The sequence below is a fragment of the Triticum dicoccoides genome, chromosome 3B (assembly GCF_002162155.2).
Source record: "Triticum dicoccoides isolate Atlit2015 ecotype Zavitan chromosome 3B, WEW_v2.0, whole genome shotgun sequence".
Lineage (NCBI taxonomy): Eukaryota > Viridiplantae > Streptophyta > Magnoliopsida > Poales > Poaceae > Triticum > Triticum dicoccoides.
Genome location: NC_041385.1, coordinates 61,721,263 through 61,734,941, shown reverse-complemented (window position 1 = coordinate 61,734,941; position 13,679 = coordinate 61,721,263). Strand labels below are relative to the sequence as shown.

The 13,679-nt window shown below is 48.3% G+C and overlaps 3 protein-coding genes across 3 annotated transcripts in view; 2 read left to right on the top strand and 1 right to left on the bottom strand.

Annotated features, from left to right (window-relative positions):
• The first annotated feature begins 1,318 nt into the window (after positions 1-1,318).
• LOC119280772 (putative E3 ubiquitin-protein ligase SINA-like 6) lies at positions 1,319-3,061 on the top strand. Its single transcript, XM_037561505.1, has 3 exons — positions 1,319-1,390; positions 1,506-1,752; positions 1,850-3,061. The coding sequence occupies exons 2-3, from the start codon at positions 1,522-1,524 to the stop codon at positions 2,552-2,554; spliced, it is 936 nt and encodes a 311-aa protein (XP_037417402.1). The 5' UTR covers positions 1,319-1,390; positions 1,506-1,521; the 3' UTR covers positions 2,555-3,061.
• A 4,229-nt stretch (positions 3,062-7,290) lies between these two features.
• Positions 7,291-9,961, bottom strand: LOC119274701. The gene is made up of 5 exons (XM_037555423.1): positions 9,766-9,961; positions 9,523-9,662; positions 8,614-8,695; positions 8,452-8,534; positions 7,291-7,866 (listed from the first exon to the last, which is right to left on the bottom strand). The coding sequence occupies exons 1-5, from the start codon at positions 9,808-9,810 to the stop codon at positions 7,614-7,616; spliced, it is 603 nt and encodes a 200-aa protein (XP_037411320.1). The 5' UTR covers positions 9,811-9,961; the 3' UTR covers positions 7,291-7,613.
• Positions 9,962-10,590: 629 nt separating this feature from the next.
• Positions 10,591-13,679, top strand: part of LOC119279276 — a 4,379-nt gene continuing 1,290 nt past the window's right edge. Inside the window, exons 1-3 of the mRNA XM_037560575.1 lie at positions 10,591-11,136; positions 12,077-12,092; positions 12,992-12,997. Coding sequence (XP_037416472.1) covers positions 10,591-11,136; positions 12,077-12,092; positions 12,992-12,997 — 568 coding nt within the window. The remainder of the gene's footprint in view (positions 11,137-12,076; positions 12,093-12,991; positions 12,998-13,679) is intronic.

Sequence of the window (13,679 nt, the reverse complement as noted above, 5' to 3'; positions counted from 1 at the left end):
AGAATGAAAAAATGTATAAAAACTTGCACACAACATTACATTCAAATCACACTTTTGGTAATACACAAAGAATAAACGTATAATAGTGCAATCTTCACAATCCAGTATAATTTACACACATCTTGTATAGTACTTGCGTGTACACTTACACACACACAAAAAAATGTTGTTTAAGAAGTAATGAATTAGTGGCATAAGCATTCCTCTTTACCAAGAAGAAAATAAAAAGATGACAAAATTTTCACACACTTTATACATAAATCGCACTTTTTAAAATATGCAAAAATAAGCATATAATAGTGGAATGATATTAGTATTGCCCTTAAAGAAAAAATAAAATAAAATAAAATAAAGACTAATAAAATCGAAATAATGAAGTTTTCTATACAAGAATGAAACCCTTTAAGAAGAAGAAAAATTCAGAAAACTGAAAGAAAATCAAAATAATAAAGTTCTCCAGGGAATAATAAACCCCTTTAAGAAGAAAGAAAAAGAGAAAAAAGATTACACACAAGTTTGCATTGAAATTGCACTTTTAGTAATATGCAAAAAGGAACATATAATATTGTTTGCACTCTACTATAATTCACACACATGTTGCATAGTACTTGTGTGTATACTTATTTACACACACAAAATAAAAGAATAACATTTTCTAAGAAAGAACGTAGTAGCATTGGTACCACCCTTCAAGAAGAAATAAATAAAAAGAAATCATGATAAAATTTCCACAAATTTACACATAAATTGCAGTTTTTTATATATGTAATAACAAACATATAATAGTAGAATTTGCATAGAAATAAGTTTAAAAGAAGGTTAGTGTCATTGGTATACCCTTAAATTAGAAAGAGAGTGAAATAAAAACTTAAAACAAAAATTTCCACACAATTAGTACAAGAATTGCACCATTTATATTATGCAAGAAGAAACATAACGTAGTGAAATTTTTGTACTCTAATATAATATATATTTGTATTATGCCCGGTCGAATAAGATTTAATCATTTGCCTCGTTTTACTTGGGTGTTTGATCATTTTCGCTGCTTTATCTCAATGCGAAGTGGTTCCAGATCCCGGACGAAAGCTTTACGAGGACGGTTTATTATTAGTGAGATCTTTTGTGAATAGATGAGAAGTAAAACGGGACAAATGTTCAAACCGTCTGACGAATCGTTGGAGCATCGACATGTTCAGCTCGAAAATAAAGCAAGGAAAACAGACTTGTGCACGCCGTGTTCAAAAGGAAGAGAGAAAATTTCTGCAAGGCCGCAGTGCATCCTCTAGCACCCCTCCTTCACGTGCCTAGTGCCGGACACCAATGCATTGCGCATTTCATTCAGCCACGCAGTTCGGGAAAATACTGTCCTGACTGAGCTCGGCAGTGAAGAGTAAGCAGAGAATTCTGTGCGGGATTTTTAAAGAGCTCCTCTTCTTTTACCGGCCGGGCTTCCTTTTCCTCGCTCCCTTCCCTTACTCTTCCACCTCGTGAAAGGTTTCCAACAGGGACTCACCGTCGACGATGGAGAAATCCGACGAGCGCGCCAAGAAGGCGAGGCTGGAGCTACCCGACGGCCATGTGAAGCAAGAAGAGATCAGCGTGCACCATGCGGTCGGAGGGGGAGACGAAGGCGGAGCAATCGTTCCTGCGGAGGCGGGGCACGGTTCCAGAGTGGAGCTCGCGGTGAAGATCGACATGAGCCTGCTTCACTGCCCGCTCTGCACCCTCCCCTTCAAGCCTCCGGTCTTCCAGGTTCCGTGCTCTCTCTGTTTCCTCCACAATCCGGTCGATCGATTCTTTCGTGCGGTCGTGCCGATTTATTTACCTACGGGCTCCGATCTGTGTGCAGTGCAACAAAGGCGGGCACCTGGCCTGCGGCGGCTGCGTGGCCCTGCTGCCCGGCGGACAGTGCAGGGCGTGCGAGGACGGCGGCGGGTTCTTCTCCCCCTGCCCCGCGCTGGACGCCATCGTGTCCTCGGCCAAGGTCGCGTGCCCCCACGCGGCCTGCCAGACGTACGTGCCCTACCACGAGGCCGCCGACCACCGGAGCGCCTGCCCCCACGCGCCCTGCGCCTGCACGGAGCCCGGCTGCGGCTTCGTCGGCGCGCCGCATGCGCTTGCGGGCCACCTCGCCGATCTCCACTCGGTGCCGGTGCGCACCGTCCAGTACGGTCGGGTCAGCCAGGTCCCGGTGTCGGGGCCGCGGCAGCTGCTCGTGGCCGAGGAGGACGGCCGCGCGTTCCTCCTGACCGTGGGCGCGCTCGGGGCCGCCGCGGCCGCCGTGTCGGTGGTGTGCGTGAGGGCGAGCGCGGCCACGCAGCCGCGCTTCTCGTGCAAGATGTGGGTGAACCTGGTGCAGCCGGCGAGCGGCGGCAGGGCAGACATGGCCCTGGTGGACATCCAGATGAGGAGCAGCGCCACGCCCGGCGCGGTGGTCGCCGTGGACGAACCGACGTTCCTGACGGTGCCGCGGATGTACATGGTTCCGGTGGCCGGGGATGCGGCGTCCATGGAGGTTTCTCTCAACATCCGCATCGACAAGATCTCCCGCTGATTCCTGCTGATCGATCGATGTATCCCTTCTACCACCGGCAAATCGTGCTCCATGGTCTGGAGATCCAGCTTAAACTGTTCGGGTGCTGTTAATTAAAGATTTATCAGTGCAATGTCATCCGGGTAACCTGCAGTGAAATTTAATGTGAGACTAGACTAGAGTAGGTTGCATGTTGGCTGCTCCTGCACACAGCACCCGCCCACCCATGGCTTGCCGTTTCGGTGCAAAGTGCAAAGTGCAAAGTGCTGGAAGGGGCAGCTTTGCCCGTCACCCCTCAGCCACTCCGAGCGACAAGGACCATAAAGATAAAGTCATCATCTACCTCCGTCGCATCCTCCTCTGCTGCTACCCATCAGAATTCAGAATCATGGGCAGCTTTCTTGACCATCTTGCTGCTCGGCCCCGTGGTGGACTCTTGTGTGGCGAGACATGCCTCCATGTTCCATTGCTTTCTTGATCATCTTGCTGCTTCAGTGAAGATAGTACTATTACTCATTATGTACAACATTACCAGGTTATCAAGCCCTCCATATTATCCCGTAGGGAGCAAAACAGAAAATTGATGGTGGTGTGAGTTAACAGAGCGACTGTAAAATATATTAAAGTCGTAAATTTTGTTGGAGTAAATCCTGCACTTCAAGCATTTTGCACAAAATATTTTCTTTTCTTTTTCGAACCATATCAAAGAACACTTCCTGCTCTAAATAACATCAGCCATATGCTTCTGCTGTTCTGAACTATTTGGACAAGATGAAATGATTTCAGACAACATCAACTTAACTAAAATGATGTTTCACTAGAAAGAAAAAAAGTGACTGATGTTGTTCAGCCTCCATAGTTGTAAGTTCACAATGAACAGAACTAAAATATAATAGCTTCAGCCTTCGTGTTACAAAAAAAAATTTCCCCACGAATTTATAAGTGTAGTTGCTTACACAAATTTCAATCTATTGCTGGTTGGCTACATCTCAGGATGGCAAGACACATCTGGGTAGTTTTCGCTAGTCTCTAGTAACAGCAGTCATGCACCTTTTCCAAGTACATCAAAATACCATTTAGTAACGTGCGTGAGAAAACAAGTTCAAAATCGTTTCGAGGTACTTAATTCGAAGCAGCAGGTTGTGAGACATTAGTATCACAGAATGGCACATGAACATCCGAGTTACAATGATTCCTTTACGAGAATGTTCACATTGATGAACTTGGGTTTCAGAGCGGTAACAAAGGCTTTCAACAAAAAATTGCCTAGACATATAAAGGTTTGTTAGATTTGGAAATTAAGCAATTGTCGGTTAAGTTACTTGTTATCTTCAACGTGGCCAGCAGAGATTCCATTTTTTTTCATCTCAAAAATGAAACCCCGCCACTGTCGTCAGCTACATGGGCAAGCTTGCCGGCGGCGAGGAAAGGGCACAGAGGGGCGAGTGCGGGAAAAGCGGATTGATTCGAGCATCTCTAGCATATGCCGCAAAAGCTCGTCGCCCGTAAAATTCCAGCCATTTTGCAGGATCTTGTATTTTTTTGCCTCAAATAGATCCGCTAGATTTAGCCTGACCCATAGAAAATTTGGAGACGGCCCGCAAAACCATCCCTCAGACACTATGTCTACGGGTTTGGTCGGGATTTAGGGTTACGGAACCCTATCCCTCCGCCGCAAAATCGCCCGCCCCGCAGATAGCCATCCCAGCCTCTGGTGTCCAATCCCGCCTTGAATCCGCCATTTTGTTCTCCCACTCCATGGTCGGTGCTGCTCATAGATGTGGCGGGTCGCCGACGCGCAAGCTTGGCCGACACGACGCGGAGGCCGACATCACCATCCAGTCTGCTGTCGAGCCATGGCGATCCAAGCAAGCGCGCGACCGCGTCCGTCTCTCCCGCGGCGCAGGTGGTGCCTGTGGGCCCGGTTCAACGAGCTGCACGATAATCTTTTCCCCCGTACATCAAGCGGTGTTGGGACACCATTGAGGGGCTCGCCCTCGCCAACGCGCTCCGCAAGTCCGCCGAAGCCTACTACCTAGGCCTAGATGAGTGAGAGTCTGTCGATTCAGTGTCGTTTAGTTTCGGGTGTGATGAACTATGTATGGACTATGCTTTTAAATTTGTAGCGCGAAGAGGTTTTTAAATTTTCAGTTCCCGCAAAATCATTTTAGAGGGAACTACAAAACGATTTTGCAGTACCGGTTTTTGCGGGATTTTCTCTTGGCCACCGGAGTCACCCACAGAGTGAGGTGCACGGGCAAGCGGTGAGAGCCTGCATTTGCCTGTGCATGGCCTTGCGAGGCTGCCGATGATCTTGCAACAAAACGGCAAGATGTGATGCATTCGTGATCCCTAGCAGGGAGCCCTGCTGCCACCCATACAAACAGAGAACACAAGGTGGGCAGACAGAGATTCCGTTTTTTTTTTCATTTCAAAAACCCACTGCACCAAACAGTGATGCACAAATTAAGAAGCGCAAATCATCCGCAAATTAATTAACAAGTCAAGGCGCACCATCCATAAATCCACCCAACGACAAGTGTAGCTTAGTAGCCATGGTGATTAAGTTAAGAGAGGCCGGGGTAGCTAATTCAGGAGAGCTTGGTGAGACAAAGGCGCAGATGAAGCTCGCCGGACTCTCCGTACGTGCAGCATGTTGGGGCTGACATGGGCGTGGAGCCAGCCCTGCTCCATGTCCACGGCGCCGGGGACGGAGCAGCTCGCCACCGTCGCCTTCAGCCTCAAGCTGCACCCGAGCGGCTGGCGCGGGGGCGCCGGAGGGCCGTCCACCCAGAGCACGCCCGTGTACAGGGGCTTGGTGTCGGCGTTGCCCCTGACGCACACGACGGTGACGGGGCGGCGGCCGGCCGCGGCCGGCTCCCTGCCGGCGCCCACGGCCAGGAGGAACACGCGGCCGTCCTCCGCGACCAGCAGGCGGCGCTGGTCCTCGGACGATGCCGGCACGACGAACGGCTGGGGCACCTCGTACTTGATCTTTTCCACGGGCCACGCGTGCGCGCCGGACGGCGACGCGAGGTGGCGCACGAGCTTCACCGGCGAGCCCACGAACCGGCAGTCGAAGCAGTAGCAGGGCGCGTGCTTGCAGCTGGCCTTGTGGTCGGCGGCCGAGTGGTAGGGGATGTCGTCCATGGCGCAGCCGAATCCCTTGTAGAGGCACGGCACCTTGTAGGCGTCCACCACGCCGTCCATGAAGCGGGAGTGGTGACGGCAAGCTGCGAGGACAGCGGTGATGTTCCTAGCAACACAGCAGACGTCGCAATTTTTATTAGATGCTACAACTGGTGTCACAATTTGCTATGACCGACATACCATTAAGCTACAGCCGGCGTTGCGTTTTGCTACATCGCAAGAACCATCGTTCAACGGATATCATGAATTGCTACAACCGATGTCCCATCCGACTACAACCGTAGCCGCGTTTTGCTACGTCACACGGCCGTCGCATTTTTTTTGCTACAACCGGCGCAGGCGTCCTGCTTCAACCAGCATCAGAAATTGCTACAACCGGCAAAGCCGGCGGCTGGAACCAACATCCATTTTTGCGGCATCATCGGAGTGTTTCCGCGGTGACGACGACGGAGCGCATGATTTTGTTGCAACTAGCAAAGTCGAAGCTAGAACCATCTTGCGCTTTTGCCGCAATCGAGCGCGGCAAGGACGGACGCTCCTGCTCCAAGCAACAATCAGCATCACCGGGGGAATTTGCTGCTACCGGCGTCCTATTTGGCTACAACCGCCATCTTGTTTTGCTGCTGTGGCGGCGAGCACACTGGCGAGCTGCTACCGCCGCCGCGCGGAGCTGCTATCAAGGGGTGCAGCTGCGGCATGGGTGGAGCCGGCGGTGAGGACGGCCTGCGAGGTCCTTGACTGGTGACGAGAATGGCCAGCAAGGGCAGCGACCGACGACGAGGATGGACGGTGAGGGACGACTTCCATAGAGCGTGTGCCCCGGCGAGATGAAGGGGATCGACGAGATGCAAGGGGAATCCTTCGTACGGACGGACGAAGAAGAGGCAATGCATTGGACGATTACGATCCACGAATCGGACGAATGACAGTAGGATGATATAAAGTAATTTGAACTGCAAAACACGTCTTGTAAAAAACGTCTTGTATTTTGCTACTGAGGTAGTATACCCACTTAGAGCTTTCTTATCGATTCTTGTTTAAACTTAATTAAGTTGCTTGTAGCATTTCTATCATTATGGTATGAATGATAGAAACCTGATTTGCTAGGATGATGAAAAGCTTAAGTGTTAAACCACCTATTTCCTAGAGTGGATGATTTTAACCATTCCAGTTTATGGAGGACGTTCTAGACACGTCGATAGTAAAGCAGATTCACAGTGCACTCTCTCTTCTAGAGCTTGGTTTTGTTCCGGATGATTCAACAAGGGACTACCTTATAAGAAAATAATCGACGTTTGATGATAAATAGGCGAATCATACCAGCACATAAATCTTCATGCAATTGGATTTTCATTACATACATAATCGGTCTTCGCTGTCGATACCGATCTGACTAATAGGCGATTCAGTAGGGTGTGAGGGAGGAGGTCACCGCTGACCCTGTTGGGCAAGGCCAAACTGCCAGTATTTTGATTCTGAAGATTCTGAAAAACACTCTCAGACCATGTATATGATTGCCTGTTTTGCCAAGGCAGCAATCGATTCCGATTCCAGTACGGCACATGACTGCAGCACAACACGACTGCACCGCCAATAATGAGCACGCCTGATCAAAAAGCATTCCTATGACTTTGAAATCCTCGCTGGTGTTGCAGAATCTTACTACATCTTACAGGAAGTAATAGCAATGCAGTGAAACAAGAGAGAAAAGTGTTGAAGAACACAGAACCTCCCCAACTAATAAGATATGTAAAGCAGTAGTAAACCTTCCAACTAAGTTAACAACAGATATACCACTGCCGGTTTTACCTGGCTACCTGCTACGGCATAAATAATTCAGGGAACAACGCACAAAGGCTGATCAGGTACAGGGTACAAATGGCGACACAAGAGTACACGGAGCTAGCCTTGGCTGATGCTAACCCGGACCTCATTTTGATTTCCGTTTTCTGAGAAGATTGAAGTCAAGCTTTTCATGCTTGTTCGACTTGCCAGACCCACGACCATTGCTCTGCGAAGACGGCTGGCCGTCCACGCTCTGGCCGGCCGTCTTTGGGAGCTTGCGCGATGGTGGTGTTTCCATCTCCAGCTCAGGCTCTTTTCTCTTCAACTCGTTCAGAGATATGCTTTCTGAACTATCAACATTGAAGCTTCTAAATCTTGATGCTGATATATCATCCACTCTGCAGTTTCATTTCCCACTTAAGTCATCAAAAAGCCTCAAAACTACATATGCCAAAGACAGCTGATGAAGACATATACCATGTATAAATGCAAGTGTTCTTCTGGTGAATACGATATCAATTATGTATGGCACACTAGAAGGACTCACGAGATCAAACTGAATCTAATTTTTAGCAATAGTTTGAACATAAAAGAACTGCATCAGAAATAAATAAAACATCACCCAGTATGTACGCCAATCTAAAGTTGTTTATGTCCTCTATCAATATAACTTCTTAAAATAAAAAATAAAATACCATCGTCCTTCATTCACACAGCTTGAAAGTATACAGTTCCTCTGAGTATATAACTTGTATTTGAGCACTTCAAGGATAGACATGCCCAGCTCAACAAAGTGGAATCTACAGGTTTTCTCGACATGTCGTTGATCAAATTGGTCCAAATTAAGCAACCTTAACTAAATAATTACTTCACACATTTGCAATGCATCAATCTTGGCAAATAGCTAAAATGAAACTTGTGACTGACAACATTTCCAAGGTAACTTAACAGAGAAGAGAAAAAGAATCATGGTAGTAGCTAACCTGCTGGTATTTGCACTGTCTTGTTGAGAATTACTAGGTGAAGCTGATTGTGTTGGGCGACCACTTGCCTCGTCATTTAGTTTCTACAGGTCTAGGCTTGTGTAAGGGAACATACATCTAAAGGACATAACAGCCCGAAGGACAAAAAGCTACAGAACTCACATCAATGGATGGATTGAAATTTTGGAATGACATTCGACCCTTTACAGCTCCTGGAAGCGGATTACCCTCCATGACAACTACACTGAAAAAAAGAAACTAGTTTTGCTTAGTCTGCGGTGACAAATCAAAGCTAGTAATTCTTCATGGATATTGTGCTGCATAAGAAAGGCAGTAAATCTAAAGATGGAACTGGATGAAAAAAAAATCTGACAAAACAACTACTCCCTCCAATCCATATTACTTGTCGCTGATTTAGTAATATGGATCGGAGGGAGTAATAAATTTGTTGAACATGTTTTAAATTTATGACCAGACTGCAAAGTATGATTGAAGTTCAAAAGATAGACACAAAAGCATGTAACACTATGCCAACAGTTTCCCTCTCCCAAACAGTTACTAGGTGCAGCTGCATAAGCACAATGCGCATTTGCCTAAGGGAAACTGGTACCGTTCACAGAAGTATGCATGAGTTTCTTTTTGCACCAAATACTTGAACCAAAAGTGGTGTGACTCTTCATCGATTTCCGGCTTCGCAGGGGTCAGGAACTAAACTATAGCACACAAATTACTGGAATTGCATTTCTACGGCATGCTTTTCACCAATATGTGGCATTTTCCTGAGTAAAACTGTTGGTTAATGTTCACAGGAGTTTGTGTGAGTTCCCTTTTGCATCAAACTTCCAATCCGAAAACAGAGCGATCTTCATCAATTTTCATTTGCGCAGGGGTCAGTAACTATGCTAGCAGAAATATTACTAGAATTGCATCGCAATCGTACAGTCTTAATAACAACAAATCTAAAATCCTATACAACCACTTCCCTAACCCGAGCATACCCAGCCAAAATACAGCAGCACGGGAAGAACATATGCAGCGAAGAAGAACCGGGCCAGTCAACAACCCACATACCACTTCCTGGCGACCTGGACCGACGAGCCGACACCCCCTCCGTTGGCCGCCGGCGTCATCACCACCTCGGCCGCCGCCTCCTCCACCTCCACATCGGCCTTGTCCTCAATCTTCTGCGCCACCGCCGCCCGCTGCATAAACTGCGCCACCGCGCACGCACGCGGAGAAGAGAAAACACGCCCGTGAGAGGCCAGGCCATGGCGAGAGGAAGCAGCCGGGAGGGCAGAGGGATCGATTCCTCACCTTGAGGTTCCGCAGCGTGCTCGAGAGCCCCTTCTTCGCCGACATCTCGCCGCCGCCGCCGCTCCGACCCTCTCCCTCTCGCAGCCCCGATAATCCAATCTAGGGTTAGGGTTTAGAGGCGGCCGTCTCGTCTCGCGGGAGGAACACCGGAGAACAGAGGAGGAGGGGAGCACGAGCAGAAACAGAGACGGACTTGACTCAACCGAACCAAAGCCCGGGTTTGGCTCTGACGGGCCGGGCCCACTTATCATGGACAGGCCCGGGTTCCGGCTGGGTCGTCTCACCGCCACGCGGGCCCGGTTTACCGACCTACACTACACCGTATGGTAGTCGGCCCCCGGTTCTACTCGGACCGTAGCACCCACGAAACGCATCGATAAAATCGGGCGCAAACCCACGGCTGGACTCGCAGATTGATCCATCGATCCATCGAGTTCGTTGTAAACTTCAGATCCATCTTGTGATTTGATTTTATATCTTCTCATGGAGGCAGCGACGGGTGGATCATCGGCGATGCAGTGGGAGAGCAAGGAGGAGGAGCACGCGCGTGAGGCGGAGGCGGCGTGGCAGGCGTACCTCCGGCAGCAGCGGTCGCGCCGCGGGTGGGCGCAGTACCTCCGGTGCCGCCCCATGTCGCAGCTGGGCAAGAGCGACGACGGCAACTGGGTCGTGATGCCGGCGTCGGCGCTAGACCGGCTCCAATCGGTGGGGGCGGGCTACCCGATGCTGTTCCGCGTCCAGAACGCCGCCACCCTCGCGGCCTCCCACTGCGGCGTGCTCGAGTTCGGCTGCGAGGAGGGGTTCGTGCACGTGCCCGCCCACGCCATGGCGCGGCTCGGGCTGGACGAGGGCGACCTGGTGCTCATGACCAGCACGTCGCTCCCCAAGGCCACGTCCATCAAGCTGCGGCCGCACACCACCGACTTCCTGGGCGCCAAGGACCAGAAGGAGCTGCTCGAGCACAACCTGAAGAACTACTCCACGGTCACGGTCGGCGACACCATCACCGTCGCCGAGGGGGAGAAGAGGTACCTCCTCGACGTCGTCGAGGCCAAGCCCGCCGACGCCGTCTCCACCCTCGACACCGACTGCGAGGTCGACTTCGCGACGCCGCTCGACTACGTGCAGCCGCCGGTTGCTCCCGCGCCCGTGAAGGTCGCCGCCGCCCCATGCCAAGACTGCGGCGAGCGGCGGTTCGTTGGCGTCGGGATAAGGATGGACGGCAAGCCCGTGGAGCAGACCCCGCCCCCTGCGCCGGCGCCGGCGGTGGGATCTTCGGGCAAGGGGAAGAGTGCTAGTGAGAATGTGCTTCGGTTCTTCGGCGGCCGCTCGGTGGCGGTGCCACCCCGCGGCGCCAAGTCGGCGAAGAAGGTGGACGGCGAGGAGGACAAGGATGCCAAACGGTTCGCCGGCCAGAAGTATACCCTCTAGAAGACCCAATCTACGACTGAAACATGTTTGCAGTTCATGTTTTGTTGTTAGTGACACAAAAGTTCGCCATGGAAAATATGCGGCTTTTCTTATTTTTGACACAATGTTTTTGGTTTTCTACCTGTAGTATGTTGGTGAAATTTTGGCGAAATTTTCAGTGTGGCCCGCCTGATTAAGGGATCTATGTAGTGTCATTGTCGATGTATTGTTTCACGCATATAAATACTCCCTCTGTCCCAAAATAGATGATTCAATTTTGTATTAACTTTATTTCAAAATTGGGTCATCTATTTTGAAACGGATGTAGTATGAGTCAAAATTTCTACTGTATATTTCAGCAAATTTACTGTGAGAATTATCAACATCCGAAATTGGGGTCTAGCTAGGACTCGTTCATGATTAAGTCTTGGTTGACTAACGCCATCCCTATATGCTCTAGCCTATCTTTCTCCTTCTTCGATGATCTTGACGTGTTGTCTTTGCCTTGGCTCCCGGTCTGAGTTATGTTGTTGTGTGCTCGTCGGTGGATTTAGGTTGGACTTTGTGCTTGCAATTCCTTTTTTTTTTGTGCTTGCAATTCCTTGCTCGTGAGCTAGTACATGAACTTGCTTCCCTATATATATTGGAGTCTGCACCATTTTTATAAACACACACACATAGAGGTATATAGTGTCTACACCATTTTAATTACATGAACATGTTGTAAAGAAGTCCGTATTTTTTTAATAATATTACATGAATATTTTTAGGAATGTGCGAATATTTATAAACTACATGAACACTTTTTAAAAATATATGAATATATTTTAAGTACATAATCACTTTCTAAAATTTGTGATATCTATTAAAAATGGCATGAACACTTCTAAAAGTTGTTCATCGTGTATTGAAAAAATGTTCACTACATATTGGAAAAATGTTCACTATGTATTTTTGAAAAAAAAAACTTAAACAATTTTTTAGTATTTATATACACACAACAAAATATATTTCGACTAACTAAAAAGGAAAAACATGATTATAAAGGGAAAAGGAAGAAATTAATCCGATAAACGAGATAAGAAATAAAACAGATAAAATAGGAAAAGCAAAATAAAATGGGAAATAATGCATAAAAGAAAAAGGGAAAAAGAAAACTGAAGCTAAAAAATAAGGGCGCTTCTACGCATCGGCGGTGTATCTTTTTAAAAGATCTGTTGCCTCACAAGCCGCCCGATCTAGCAGGTTAAGCGGCTGAGCGCCAGCCTCTACAATTGCAACACAAGTCGTGTTGCGGAAATTTTCTACAACACATCCCATTTGGCAGAATTTTTTGCAACATAGGTCAAGTTGCAAATTATTTTTTGCAACAGAGGTTTTGTTGCAGTGTCTTTGCAACAAAGGTCCCGTCGCAGAATTTTTTCATGACAAAGGTCCTTTCGCAGAAATTTTATAGAACTCAGAAATTTTCATAACAAAGGTCATGTTGCAAAATTATTCTGCAACATTGGTCTTGTTACCGAAAACTTTCATAGATCTTTTCACAACAGAAGGTTGAGAGAACGAGGGTGAAACGCGAGAGGAAGGGGGACGAGTCGTCCCAGATATTTCTAAAACGGTGGGGTGCGTTGTATGTGGGGCACACATGGACGTGTGTTAACCAATGGAGGCGGTCGACGCGAGCGATGAAAATGCGCTGGGTGATTTGGAACGTTTCCCAAAAAAGAACTAGAAAACAAAAAAATATAGGAAACAAATTCATAGTTGCAGTCGCGTTGTACCCCTTATAGTTGCACACTGATTGTGACACATGCAGCTGAAGGTTTAGCGGTGTACATGCAACTGATCAACATCCCTATTTCTCAAAAAAAATATTGGCATCCCTTCCCCCAAGTTGCAGTCGTGCTGCTCCCTTGCAGGTGTGGGGGTTGTGGCATGTGCAATTGCATGTTTAGTGTGTGCATGCATGTGACTGACTATCATCTCTTAGTTATAGTCGCATTGTACCGACACCTTGTAGTTGTTGGCTGGTTGCAACCCCCTCCTCCGATAACACACCACAAAAGTTGCAGTCACGTTGTAACCCCTTGTAGTTGCGGCGCCGTGGAGGGGGGGGGTGCGACATGTGCAATTGCATGCCTAGCGTGTGCATGCGACTGACCGACATCCCTAGATGCAGTCCGACACCTTATAATTGTTAGCGGGTTGTACCCCAGCCCCTCGACAACACGCCACAAAAGTTGTAGTCACATTGAAGACATGTCGTTGCAGTTGTGTGCCTACTGACAGACATGCAACTGCCGCCTACCTTCCCTCTCCCCGACAAGACACCACTAAGTTGCAGTCACGTTAAAGACATGCACTTGTAGTCGAGGTGACACTTACAGTTGTGTGCCTAGTGACGAACATGCAACTACCTCCTTTGATAAAACACTATAGAGTTTGTAGTCCCTTTGCAGACATGCAGTTGAAGACGGGGATAACACTTTCAGTTGTGTGCTTAG

What these genes read in the sequence shown, in the direction of transcription:
- LOC119280772 (XM_037561505.1), top strand. Translation starts at nt 1,522, where the DNA reads ATGGAGAAATCCGACGAGCGCGCCAAGAAGGCGAGGCTGGAGCTACCC. An exon ending in TCAAGCCTCCGGTCTTCCAG is followed by an intron (nt 1,753 to 1,849) that starts GTTCCGTGCTCT and finishes ATCTGTGTGCAG; the next exon opens with TGCAACAAAGGCGGGCACCT.
- LOC119274701 (XM_037555423.1), bottom strand. Translation starts at nt 9,810, where the DNA reads ATGTCGGCGAAGAAGGGGCTCTCGAGCACGCTGCGGAACCTCAAG. An exon ending in GTCCAGGTCGCCAGGAAGTG is followed by an intron (nt 8,696 to 9,522) that starts GTATGTGGGTTG and finishes TCTTTTTTTCAG; the next exon opens with TGTAGTTGTCATGGAGGGTA. An exon ending in GACAGTGCAAATACCAGCAG is followed by an intron (nt 7,867 to 8,451) that starts GTTAGCTACTAC and finishes ATGAAACTGCAG; the next exon opens with AGTGGATGATATATCAGCAT.